The 14,298-nt window shown below is 42.7% G+C and overlaps 1 protein-coding gene across 1 annotated transcript; it reads left to right on the top strand.

Moving 5' to 3' along the window:
* Positions 1-12,574: 12,574 nt before the first annotated feature.
* On the top strand, positions 12,575-13,096 carry LOC142177401 (uncharacterized). The gene has a single exon (XM_075245890.1). It carries the CDS (start codon positions 12,575-12,577, stop codon positions 13,094-13,096), a length of 522 nt encoding a protein of 173 aa, XP_075101991.1.
* The last annotated feature ends 1,202 nt before the right edge of the window (positions 13,097-14,298 follow it).

Genomic DNA, 14,298 nt, shown 5'->3' with positions numbered 1-14,298 from the left:
CTTCTCATCATTTCTTTTCTCTTTTGTGCCTTGATACCTCTTTCAAGTTCCTTGTCTCTCCCCCAAACTTACGTTTTTATCCAATTGTCTCACAAGAGTGTTAAGGAAAGCTCGGGTGCCAAGAGAGGGTCACAACAAAATGGGTAAAGGCTTGTAACATGGTTATCAAATAAGAAAGGCTCGAGGCTCAAATGGGTTGACTAGGGATAAAAACATTGGTAGACAATAAACAATTCAAGAGGGTCAAGGAAAGCCTACAATCACTTCCAGGGCAAGTTCTAGACCATTTGCACGTGTACTTGGACTTGCAACAAAATATCTCAGCCCTCATGAAACTGGATTGTTAAAGATGATAGAGTTGAGGGCCCACAATGACCACATTCAAGATTGAAAATCACTATGGTTTGATTAAACCACTCGATGATTGTCTAAGTCAACACAAGAGTCACAAAGTCACTAACTAGAGCTATTTCTTTTCAAAAGCTTGTTTCTAACATAAGCACGTAGTTAAGTATGTTGGTACCAAGTGAAGCATGTTTGACTCTTTGAGCATAACTTAATTAGGTCTTTTTATTCATTACTACTACTATTATTACCTAAACACAAAAAAAAAATGGACTTAGTCCCTTAAGAAGGTTGTCACGCCATCCATCATTGGGAAGAGTCACTCGGTTCACACAAAAACCACCTTTGGAAAGAACAGTGGCATTAAGAAAACCAAAGGCTTATTATCTATGAAAATATAAGACGAAGCTGCTAAATCAAAAAGAAGCTACTAATTTAAACACTAACTCATAAGAAAAACAAATGTAGAGAAGCTACAAGCAAAAACTATTGAAAGCATAACGAATATACATAATGAGAGAGGATATATACATAATGAGAGAAGAAAAGAGAGAATATATATAGAATAAGGGAAAAGAAGAAAATACTATTAGTTAATACAAACCAATTGTCTCAGAATCCTCAAATTAGATCAAATAAACTCCACCCCCCCTCCACTGAATAAAAATAAGCATTGTCCCCAATGCTTACCAAAATAAGAGTAAAGGAAGGGTAAGAGTGAAGAAAATTCCCTATGGCTCCTTGGCCACCTCTGTGTCCACAGCAGCGTCACCGACCTCAGTCTCATCCAACTGGATCTCATCATCCTCAACTCTGGGAGTGACTGGGTTGGTGAACATCTAACGCACTGCCTCGGCAGTGTCAGCAACAAGGTCTTGCTCCTCAGACTGGCCAGTTGGTGTTGAAGGTGCTGCAGGATCTAGGCCTGGATGGTGTGGGTCAATCATCATGTCAAAGGGAATGTCTCCAGCTACTGCAAGCTTGGTAACCTGTCTCCGGAGCTTGTCCACTAACTTTTTAGAGGCCTGGGACTTTCTCATCTTTCACTTCCTTGCCCAGCTCTTCTATCACTGACCTATGATGCAGGAATATAGCCATAATCGTGTTCTGGTTCTCCAGGAGCTTCTTCAATGTTTCTTCCACTGTTGGGGGCATTTGAGGTGCCGGAATAGAGGACTGTGTTGCAGTAGTACTAGATATGTCAGACAACTTTGCAGTAGTTGTCTGCATCTAGTTGTTGAGGCTCGCCAATGTCTAAGAGACTCGCAACGTAGAGAGTGGAGCAGTAGACATAGGCACCAGCTTTAAAGCCGAGGTGGAACCTGTAATAGGGGCTGCTGAAGGCACTGAGGCTAGAGGTAGAGGCATAGTTATTGCACTAGCTGAAGGCTCAGCTGAAGTGGATGGAATGTCAATTGTCCCTGCATCTACCATCGTTGGCTCATCAGACTGGCATGTGGTGGTAGACAGATCACCCTTTCTCTTAGGGTTGTGTGCATCCATCAACGAGTACCATGAGAAAGGCTTCTTCGCCTGCACCTTCACATCAAAATCTCTCGATTCCACCCTCACATCCGTAAGATACTCTGTAATGGTGTTGGGATACGGGTAGGATCTGTCAGCTTGCCTGGCGACCACAGAGATGTTTGCCGACATCACGACACCCACATTGATCGGGTACTCGGCCATGATAGAAGCCACTAGAACTGCCCGCAGGATAGGGTGATATGTCTCATTCTGCCTCGGGTCTAGTCGGCTACATACAAAGGTTTGCCACCCTTTTGCCTCAAAGTTCAGCGTACTCCGGTGAATAGAAACCCCTGCTGTGATCCATGGTAGTGGTGGCCCAGGAGCTGCTAAAATCTCAGATAGCCAAGGATGAGCTGCATCCCCAAGTGCATATTTCTCAAGGTACTCTGTGGGCTCGACATCACCAAACCCCAGGTAAGTGTTCAATGTGTGCTGATCAAAACTCACCTTGAGGTTCCTCACTTTAGTTACCTTTGTCCCTTTCTTAATATGCGCCACATTGGCGTAGAACTCCCGGACAAGGTATTCCTTTGCATCCACCACGCTCTGGGTGAACCACATCCACCCCTTGCACTCTCGAAACTGCCTTAAAACTGTAGGGTTGTGCTTTTCTAGATCTCTCAACTGGAACTGATGCTCAAGAGTAAGTGACCTCACTGGCCACCATTGACGAAAACTGGTGAAGGCATCCAAACTGACAAACATGTCCTCCCACACCTCTTTCTTCTTTGACCTCTCGAGGCCGGTAATAGTAGCATCTCTCCCTATGCCATCATCGGGGATGTCTTGAATTGATGTCTCTGGTGCCTGGGGAACAGGTGTAGTGGAAGGCTCAGAAGCCTGACTGGCACTCTCCAAACCCTCGGAGGTGCTCTGTGATGATGACGGCTCATCCTTGAGCTGATATCTCCCTGGCAGCCTTGATTGGACGACCGACTGCTCGTGTACCGAGGCTGAGTTTCCCTCTGAGACGTCCCTAGACAGGACATAAGAACTGGTCTCCGAGAGGTCTGCACCTCTCCCTCTGCCAGCTGCTATCTTCTTTCTGATTTCAAGCTGTTGGGCACTAGGTAAGGGTCTCTTCCCTCGTCCTTGAGAAGGGTCACCCCTTCCTTTTTAAGTGTTGCATCGTCCTCTAGATCAAACCATGTTCTGTACCAAGCAAAGGCGATTGTTAGTTGCAATTCAAGTTCAGACATAGAATGAATGCAAGGACACACCAGAGATTACAGTGAAAACCACATTAGAGACATGCTTACAGGGTGGGGAATTGCGGTCCGCAGAATTGTCATTGCAGCCGCAGAATGGGCATTACGGGCCACACAATTTTCCTTTGCGGTCGCAGAAATGGATTGCGGTCCGTACATTTCTCATTGCGACTGCAATTCATACATCACCAATATGCCAACTATCTGATGACAGGGAGTTTGCTATTTTGTGGCCGCAACCAATTTTCTGCGGTCCGTATAAATAGTCTTGTGGCCGCACTTGAGAGTCACCAAAATGACAACTCTCTGATCACAAAGATTAGGTTGTTTTGCGGCCGCAATGGGATTTCTGCGGTCCGTACATTTCTCATTGCAGCTGCAGAACCATGCCTTATATAATTCCCTAGACTTTAACTTCTGCGGACCGCACAATTTCTTGTGCGGCCGGAGATTCCAACAATTACGAACATGTGGTCGTTTTTCACCTAGGGCTTGAAATGTTTGCACAATTTTGACATGGAAACAACATCTACACATGAAAATCAATTTACCCATTCCCCTTAGAGCATTTACCAGTCTACCCACTACATATTTATATCATATGGTTGTTCAAAATGATTCAATCACACAAATGGTCCAAAATTTCACTAAAAATCTAAAACTTAAGAAATTAATCAAGATGATAATGCATACCAGATATGAGTGAGTGCAAGAGATGAGTGATCAATAGTTGTTAGGCTTGTGAGTAGATAATTTAACAAGAAATTTCAATTTAGTGGAATTTGTGAGCTCAGAGAGGGAAAAGGGGAACAATGCCCTAGCCTCTTCTATTTATAGTGAACGGGTTCTGGAAAGGGAAGGGGACTTGAGTGCGACCGCAAAATTCCAATTGCGGTCCGCACTCTATTACCTGAGGGCCCAGTTGTCCTGGAATTTTGCGGTCCGTAGAATTAGGTATGCGGCCACAAGTTTTGTTGCGGACCGCAGAATTTGGGTTGCAGCTGCAGATTGGCCATTTCTCTGACAGACCAACTTCAGAGAGTTGACATTTTCCACGTTCAACTTGTGCGGCCGCAGAGTACCTTTTGCTGTAGCAACCAAAATTGTGCGATCCGCACAATACAATCGCGGTCCGCAATTCGTTCCACACTTAACCAGATTTTTGGGCACTCTTCCTGTAAAACACACTCATTCCTGCAACACACTTCAAATCCAGTTTATCACAAAAATAACACCTATCTATAAAAGAAGAAAAAAAGAAAAGAAACATGGGTTGCCTCCCAAGAAGCGCCTGATTTAACGTCGCGTCACGATGCAGATTACCATCATTTGAAATGAATCACTGCCACAACGTGGTCATCACCAACCTTTCCCAAATAGTGCTTCACCCGGTGACCATTGACTCGGAATACCTCATTATTTTTGTTCTTCAAGTCCAATGCACCAAAAGGTGTCACACCCACAATTTTAAAGGGACCGCTCCATTTAGATTTCAGCTTTCCGGGAAACATCCTCAACTGTGAGTTGAACAACAAAACAAGATCGCCCATCTTGAACTCTTTGTTCCAAATGTATTTGTCATGAAGGTACTCCATCTTATCTTTGTACAAGGATGAACTTGTATAGGCATGGTACCGGAACTCATCCAATTCAATCAAATGTGCAACCCTCAAGTTAGCGGCTGCATCCCAATCAAGATTCAACTTCTTTAGAGACCACATGGCTTTGTGCTCAAGTTCCACCGGAAGGTGACAAGATTTGCTGAACACCAACCGGTATGGAGACATTTCGATAGGAGTTTTGAAAGCAGTCCGATAAGCCCATAATGCATCATCAAACTTCTTTGACCAATCCGTCCGGTTAACATTCACTGTTTTGGACAAGATACTCTTTATCTCCCGGTTGGAGACTTCCACTTGACCGCTAGCTTATGGATGATAGGGAGTCGTAACTTTATGAGTAACACCATACTTTCTGAGCAAAGTGTTAAAAGCTTTATTTCAAAAATGCGACCCTACATCGCTTATGATAGCCCGCGGAGCACCAAACCTTGTGAAAATATTATTCTTGAATAACACCACCACACTTCTCGCTTCATTGTTGGGTAGAGCAATGGCTTTAACTCATTTAGACACATAATCAACAGTGACCAAGATGTAGGTGTTTCCACAAGAACTCACAAAAGGACCCATGAAGTCAATACCCTACACATCAAAGATATCAATCTCCAAAATGATATTGAGAGGCATTTCATTCTTCTTCGAGATTCCACCGGCCCGTTGACATTTATCACATCTTTTCACCACATCACTTGCATATTTGTAAAGAGTGGGCCAATAGAAATCACAACTTAGCACTTTGGCCGCCGTTCTTGCTCCGCCATAGTGACCACCATAAGGCGAAGAATGGCAAGCCCCAAGAATTTCACTTTGCTCTTATTCTGGTACACATCTTCTAATTACCCCATCCGTGCAGATCCGGAAAAGGTATGGCTCATCCCAATAATAATCTTGACAATCTCGTTTGAGCTTCTTCCTTTGATTTGAAGAGAACTCATCCAGGATGATTCCACACACAAGGAAGTTTTCTAGATCCGCGAAACATGGCACTTCCTTCATTGAAATAGCCAAGAGTTTCTCATCGGGGAAGGAGTCATTGATATCAAGGCCATCATGCGGCCTCCCCTCCTCCTCCAAATGAGACAAGTGGTCCGCCACTTGATTTTCACTCTCTTTTCGATCTTGGATGTCAATATCAAACTCTTGCAGCAATAGCAACCATCGCATCAACCGAGATTTTGAATCTTTCTTTCTCATAAGATAGCGAAGTGCCTTATGGTCCGTATGAACAATAACCTTTGCACCCATCAAGTACGGGCGGAACTTCTCAATTGCAAACACAATGGCAAGGAGCTCTTTCTCCGTAACAGTGTAGTTGACTTGGGCACTATTCATGGTCTTACTAGCATAGTAGACCGGATGAAAAATCTTGTTGATACGTTGCCCCAAAAAAGCCCTTACCGCTACATCGCTAGCATCGTACACGAGCTCAAAAGGGATACTCCAATTAGGAGCGGTGATAATGGGAGTGGTTGTTAACTTGAACTTTAGCAATTCAAAGGCTCTCATGCAATCATCATCGAAGTGAAACTTTGTATCTTTCTCTAAGAGCTTGCACAACGGGTTCACAACTTTAGAGAAATCCTTTATGAAGTGCCGGTAAAACCCCGCGTGACCTAAGAAACTCCGCACGCCTTTCACCGAAGTCAGAGGTGAAAGTTTAGAAATCACCTTAATCTTTGCCTTGTCGACTTCTATTCCATTCTTTGAGATCTGTTGGCCAAGGACAATGCCTTCCTCGACTATTAAATGACACTTCTCCCAATTTAGCACCAAGTCCCTTTCTTCACACCTTGCCAACACTCTATCCAAATTTGCCAAGCAATCATCAAAGGAATCCCCGACCACCGAGAAGTCATCCATGAAAACTTCAAGGTAGTCATCTACCATGTCCGTGAAGATCGCCATCATACACCTTTGAAATGTCTCTGGTGCATTACCTAGACCAAATGGCATCCTCTTGAAGGCGAAAGTACCATAGGGACATGTAAAAGTTGTTTTCTCTTGATCCTCCGGAGCAATAAGGATTTGGTTGTAGCGCGAATATCTATCTTTAAAGCAATAGAAAGCACGATCGGCCAACATATCAAGCATTTGGTCAAGGAAGGGAAGTGGAAAATGATCATTCCTTGTGACTTTATTTAGCTTGCGATAGTCCATACACACTCTCCACCCGGTCACCGTTCTTGTGGGAATAAACTCATTCTTGTCATTGGTGACCAATGTCATGCCCCCATTCTTTGGGACACATTGCACCGGAGAAGTCCACGAACTATCAAAAATGGGGTAGACAACCCCGGCATCCAACCACTTGATAATCTCCTTTTTGACCATGTCTTGCATAGCCTCATTGAGTCTCCTTTGATGTTCAATAGATGGTTTGGCATATTCCTCCAAGTTAATCTCGTGCATGCAAAATGTGGGGCTTATTCCCCGAATATCCGCCAAAGTCCACCCAATAGCCTTCTTCCTCTTGTGGAGCACCGCCAATGTAGAGTCAACCTGCACATTAGTCAAACAAGAGGAAAGAATAACCGGTAAAGTAGAAAAAAGGGCCAAGAAATTCATATCGAAGATGTGGAGGCAATGGCTTCAACTCCAAGGTAGGAGGCTCTTCAATGAAGGCTTTGTAGGAGGAGTTTTCCTATTTTCAAGATCCAAGGAAAGTTTCTGGGTTGCATAGTTGTACGACCCCATCTCTTGCAAAGAGTTCACACATTCCATGAAGCCATCCATCTCGTCATCTTCAAAGTTGAGCAAGACGGCCTCTAACATATCACCCACATTAATCGTGGCACTTTTGTCATCAACAATCGCATCGGTCACCAAGTCCACGAAAGAACACACTTTATTGCTATTTGGTTGCCGCATAGATTTGCACACGTGGAATACTACCTTTTCATCACCCAGCCGAAAAGTGAGTTCTCCTGCTTCCACATCAACAGGAGCCTTCCCCTTAGCAAGGAAAGGTCTTCCAAGAATAATCGGTACCTCATAGTCCACTTCACAATCAAGAATGACAAAATCTGTCGGAAGAATGAATTTATCAATACGAACCAATACATCTCCAATCACTCCCAACGGTCTCTTCATGGTACGATTGGCCATTTGTAATCTCATAGATATGGGTCTTGGTTTCCCAATTTCCAAAGTCTTGAAAACTGAATAGGGCATCAAATTGATACTTGCCCCAACATCACAAAGAGCTTTAGCAAACTCGGCACTTCCAATGGTACAAGGTATTGTGAAAGCACTGGGATCTTTCAATTTAGGAGACATTGAATGCATAATTTCACTCACTTGATGAGTGACTTTGATAGTTTCAAAATTCATCGACCGCTTCTTTGTCACCAAATCCTTCATAAACTTTGCATAACCGGGCATTTATTCCAAGGCTTCAACTAGTGGCACATTGATTGAGAGACTCTTCATCATATCAATGAACTTTTTGAATTGATACTCGCCATTTTTCTTGGCAAGTCATTGAGGACACGGAGGAGGAGGCTTAGAAAATGGTTCTTAGCCTTTTGCACTACCGATTCCGGTATGTTAATAACATGGTCCCTAGACGGGTTTACTTCCTCTTGAGTCTCTTCCACATTGTTATCAATATCAATCCGCACTTCATCATTTGCTTGCACTACATTGTTCGGGATCTCTTCTTCTTGTACCACTTGCTCATCATCCATAAGTTGCCTTTGACTTGAGGTGGGAGCATTCCCACCTTTTCCACTTCTTGTAGTAACGTCCATGGCATGCCCCGTATTGTTCTTACCCTTTGGGTTCACCACTGTGTCACTTGGTAGTCCCCCCTAGGATGAGAATTTATAGCTCGAGAGATTTGCCCCATTTGTAATTCTAAGTTGCGGATCGATGTGTTGTGTGAGGCAAGTTGGGCATCGAAATCGGCATTCTTATCCATCATTTGCTTGAACATATTCTCAATACTTCCCATTTCATTGTTGGATGAGCAAGGACCATGGGAATGATAAGGAGGCGGGTTGCTCGGTTGTTGATACATCGAGGGCCTTTGAAAACCCGACCCCCAATTGCCTTGATTGTTACCTCCCCAATTTCCTTGGTTATTATTGTTATGCCAATTTCCTTGATTATTGCCACCACTCCAATTTCCTTGATTGTCGTTATTATTCCAATTGCTTTGATTGTCTCCACCACTCCAATTACCTTGGTTGTGAGAATTCCAATTTCCTTGATTGTTTTGAGGTCTCTATTATTGTTGGCCTGGGCCTTGGAAGTTATTTCTTTGCCCTTGAAAGTTGTTCACATATTGGACCTCTTCTTCTTGGTCATTGTAAGAGTGATCTTGTTCAAACCCACTATCTTCTTGCATAAAATTGTCCACTCTTTGTTGCACTTGTGGACCCTTTGTTCTTCGTTTATTCACCATCATGCTTACTCCCTCCATTGCATTGACTTGCCTCAGGTTTTGCACTTGTTGAAGTTGAGTATTTGCCAATTGGTTCATGGTGGTGGTCAATTCGGATATGGCTTGACCATGGTCATGCAATTCTTTGTGAAGGTGAATTACATTGGGATCACCTTGTGGAACATTAGCCCGGGGTTGCCACACCGAAGAAATGTCTGCTATTTCATCCAAAATATTACACGCTTCCGTATAAGGCGTAGTCATTAAGTTCCCACCGGCAAGTTGATTCACTACACATTAGTTGGTTGTGTTGATCCCCCGATAGAAAGTTTGTTGAATCATGTTCTCCGTCATATTATTGTTGGGACACTCTTTAACCATTGCTCTATATCGTTCCCATATCTCGTGTAGTGGTTTATTGGGCTCTTGCTAAAATGCTAAAATTTCATCCCGAAGTATAGCCATGTGCCCAGGAGAGAAGTACTTAGAAATAAATTTCTCCTCCAATTCATCCCAAGTATGAATGGAATGGTTTGGCAAACGTTCCAACCAATCTAAAGCTTTCCCCCGTAGAGAGAGAAGGGAAAAATCCTTAGCCTCAAAGCATCCTCAGAGACATTTGTTTGTTTACTCCCCCAACACGTATCCATGAACCCCTTCAAATATTTATATGCATTTTGACCCGGAGCACCGGTGAAGAACCCTCGTTGCTCAAGCAAGGTAAGCATCACGTTGGATATTTGAAAGTTTCCCGCCCTAATATGGGGAAGGACTATTGCACTTGCATATCCTTCATTCGGCAACACCCGATGTGGAGCCGCTCGTGGTGGAGGTGAGGGTGGAACGGGCACATTGTCATGAGGCACTCGACCTTATCTATTGGCTGGAGGTTCAAGAGGAACCTCATCCATTTGATCATTCTCAATGTCCACATCCCCTAAAGTAATGTTTCCGAGCTCATTGTTTCCCATGGTTGCACCTACAATTTCCCAACACGTTAGTAACACGGAAGAAAAAGAAGATATTCCAAAAACACACTCAAATATATAGCTAGCACCATTTTTAATTTCCCGGCAACGACGCCAAAATTTGACCTACCACGCAATGCACACCTCAAAATGAGGTATGACATGGTCGATTGCAATTATAGTAACCCAACGAAGAGTCGGGATCGAATCCACATGGAGCTAGATGGGATTTAAGAGTATATATTCTAGTGCGTGAATTTGAACTATCTTAATTTGCACTTCCACAAATTGGTGTTGTTTCTATTTCTATTTGAAAGCTAAGGATTGCAAAGTAAAGAATTAAGACTAGGATAATTATTTTTGATATTTTTCTAGTTTGTAAAAAGCCTAGGGCTATGACCATCGCCTAGGTGTTCGCCTAATGGGATATAAACCTTAATGCTTATTTTGTTTATTGGGGTGTATTATAGCTATCAACTTTCAACTGCCCACTTAATACCTCTCGGCAAGGTGTGGTTTTGCCCAATTTGGCCTTTTCAAGTCCAAATGGATATCACACAAAAAAGGTTGATAAAAGCTCAAGTCGGGTTATTACTATCTCTAGGTTGAACCCTTTAATTGGATTAATCAATCTCTCGATTGACCTAATTTCTTGTTAGCCAAGTTTTTCTAGACTCGGTCTCTCTTTCTCAAGTAGAGACTAAGTCAATTAGGCATGAACTAATATTTTCAACCATTAATTCCACAAATTAAAGTATGAACAAGACTAAATAATAAACACCCAATCATAAGCAAGCACTAAATTAGATACCCATAAAGTTTATACACTAGGGTTGGGTCACAACCCTAGTAAACATCTAGCTACTCATGCTTGAAATTGAAGAAATAGAAGAAGAAATACTAATTAAACTCATATTGTAAACTTAAAATGATAAAATCTAAAGTAAAATACTCCAAAATATAGAAAACTTCCAAAAGAGGCAAAGAACAATGGCTACAGGACTTGCTGATGTCAAAAGTTAACCTAATTTTGTGAAACTCATCTATTTATACAAGGCTCGAAATTTTGGACAAAAATACACTTCGGGTGGTTCTGCAGCCGTAAAATTCCATGTGCGGTTCGCAAAATTCTTCATCTTGCAGGATCTGAGATTCTGCAGCCGCACAATTCTCAACTACGGCTGCGAGGCAACGTTTCTGCGGTCCACAGATTTATCACTACGGCCACAATCTGGTCTTCTTCCGCCGCAAAAGTCTTGTGTGGTCCTCAATTTTGAGGTACTTGGACTTTGAAAATTTGCACACCCTCTGAAGTTACCTCCAGCTCGTCATTTGCGGCCGCACAATTCCTGTGCGGTGCGCAGTTTGCTAGAGAGCCTGGTGGAATTTTCTTCATTGTTTGGAGCTGCAGATGGAATTCTGCAGTCCGCACTTTGTGAACTTCTATGCCTTTTATTGCCTTGTGTTTAGATTACTCCTTTTTTAGTCGAATTTCATCCCGGGAGTCCAACTTCCAACATTTCTGCAATTTTGCACATTTCATCAATTTCGGGAACACCATTCAACGCTTTTAGACTAAAACAAAAGCTAAAAGGTGCTAATAAGTAGTCAAAATACCCACTTATCACAAGCCCAGAAGGCCGACATATTCAGAATCACACAAGGGGAATCCGAATTATTACGGGAGTTTGTTACCCGATTCCATAAAGAAAGAATGTTGCTTCCGGCCGTCCCGGATGAATGGGTAGCCGAAGAAATCACCAAAGGATTGAATCCGAGAAGTTCAGACGCTTCCCGGAAGCTGGAGGAGAGCCTGCTTGAGTTTCAAGCAACAACCTGGGCAGATGTTCACAACTGGTACGAGTCAAAGATAAGGATCGAAGATGACCAGGTCGGTTCTACATCATCGGCCAGAGGATGGGAGAAGAACAGAGAAAAATCAAAGGATGACTACGATGCGGATAGGCGGACTTCGAGGGGTCGGTTTTTGCCCTACGAGCGTACCGAAGGCCGTGGCAGAAATTTTCGAGTAGCAAACAAGTTCACTGTTGACGGAGGGACTGATCGTGGTCGAAATAATAGATCACTTCAAGATAAACAAATGTCGGGGTCTCGAGATCTTTCTTACCCCAGGTTATCAGAATATAACTTCAACGTTAGTGTAGTGGAACTAGTGTCAGCCATGAGGAACATTAAAGAAGCACGATTCCCGAGACCTATGAGGTTCGATTCCACTTAAAGGGATCCCAATTTATGGTGCGAATACCACGGGGCAAACGGTCACCGGACAGGGGACTACCGACATCTTCGGGAGGATGTGGCAATGCTATTGAAGAATGGTCATCCTCGAGAATTCTTGAGTGATCGAGCTAAGAACAATTATAGTCGCAACAGAGACAACTCAGAATCTTCAAAAACAAGAGAAGAAACCCCACGCCAGACGATCAACATGATCTTTGGGGGGGAACGAGATTAACAGGGTCACCTTTTCGGTGTCAAAAAAAGACTAAAGTATCGATGACTCACAGCAAAAGACTCTGGGAGGACGATATCACTTTCACGGAGGAAGACGCAGACGGATTGTTGTTACCACACAATGATGCTCTAGTAATCTCTTTAAATGTGTTAGATTTTAAAATTAAGCGTGTTCTAGTAAATTCAGGAAGTTCGGCTAATATCATACAATGGAGAGCATTGGAACAAGCTAAAATCACCGGAAGCATTTTTCTGGCGACAAAACTCCTCGCTGGATTCAACCTTGCGAGCGTGACGATCAGGGGAGAGATCTTGCTGCTCACGAATGCTGAAGCAGTAATGAATACAACTCTCTTAGAAGTAGTGGATGGTGATATGGGATACAACATCATCTTAGGAAGGTCATGGTTACACGAGATGAAAGTTGTACCTTCGACGTATCACCAATCGCTGAAGTTTTCGACCCCCGAAGGAATCAAGCAGATAAGAGGTGAACAACCAGCAGCGAGGGAGATGAATGCAATCTCAGTTTCTAGTAGAAAAGGGAAGGAGTGCACCACATAGCAATTATAGGAATCAGCGCCTACTCTCGAGTTAGAAGAGGTTATTCCATGGGCAGAATCGTCAGAACAATATTAGGCGCCGAGATATTTCCAAGTTTCGGAAGAAACAGACGCAATGAAATCCAAGGTAGAGGATCTAGAGCAAGTGTCATTGTTCGAAGAATTTTTAGAAAGAAAATTTCACTTGGGAACAGGACTTCACCCCCAGCTCAGGTCTGGTTTTAGTGAATTCCTTAAAATTAACGATGATTTTTTTGCATGGTCGCACGAGGATATGACAGGTGTTCCGACGGAAATAGCCGTGTACAAGCTGAGTTTGGATCCCAATGTACCACCGGTACGACAGAAGAAGCACCATATTGCCGAATCCAGGAATAAATTCATCAAAGAAAAGGTAACCCGCTTGCTTAAAATCGTATGAGAGGTAAGATATCCAGACTGGCTAGCCAATGTAGTAGTAGTTCCTAAGAAGAACAATAAATTTTGTATGTGTGTAGACTATAAAGATCTTAATAAGGCGTGCCCGAAAGATTCATTTTCACTTCCAAATATCGATCAAATGATTGATTCCACGGCCGGGCACAAACTGATGAGTTTCCTTGATGCTTATTCCGGGTACAACCAAATTAAGATGAACCCGGAAGATTAGGAAAAGCATTCATTTATAACAAATTTCGATACATATTGTTACAATGTAATGCCTTTCGGATTGAAAAATGCAGGAGCCACTTATCAACGGCTCGTAAATAAGATGTTTGGAAAGCAAATAGGAAAAACCATAAAGTTAATATAGATGATATGCTCGTTAAGTCTTTAAATGCAGGTGACCACCTTAAGCATTTGCAAGAGATATAACATGAAACTTAACCCCGAAAAGTGCGCGTTCGAGGTCAGCTCCGGTAAGTTCCTGGGATTTCTGGTCTCACAAAGGGGAATTGAGGTAAACTGATGAGCGCATAACACACACTTAAATTGTGCTCGCTAGTCAAAGATATTATATATTAATTATCATCTCCACAGGGATTGGAATTAAACAGTGTTTGAATACTCTTCAGTTGATTAATATCCATAAAAATTAACACATGATTGGATATCTATTACTACGATTAACTATTTAAGTTCAAGCAAATAACAATTTATCACTAAAAAGAGCAATGAGCACGAAGAAATATTTATGAAAAAATAAGGGTAATTGACTAGATA

This window comes from Nicotiana tabacum, chromosome 23 (assembly GCF_000715075.1).
Source record: "Nicotiana tabacum cultivar K326 chromosome 23, ASM71507v2, whole genome shotgun sequence".
NCBI lineage: Eukaryota > Viridiplantae > Streptophyta > Magnoliopsida > Solanales > Solanaceae > Nicotiana > Nicotiana tabacum.
This window is presented reverse-complemented; position numbering and strand designations above follow the sequence as displayed.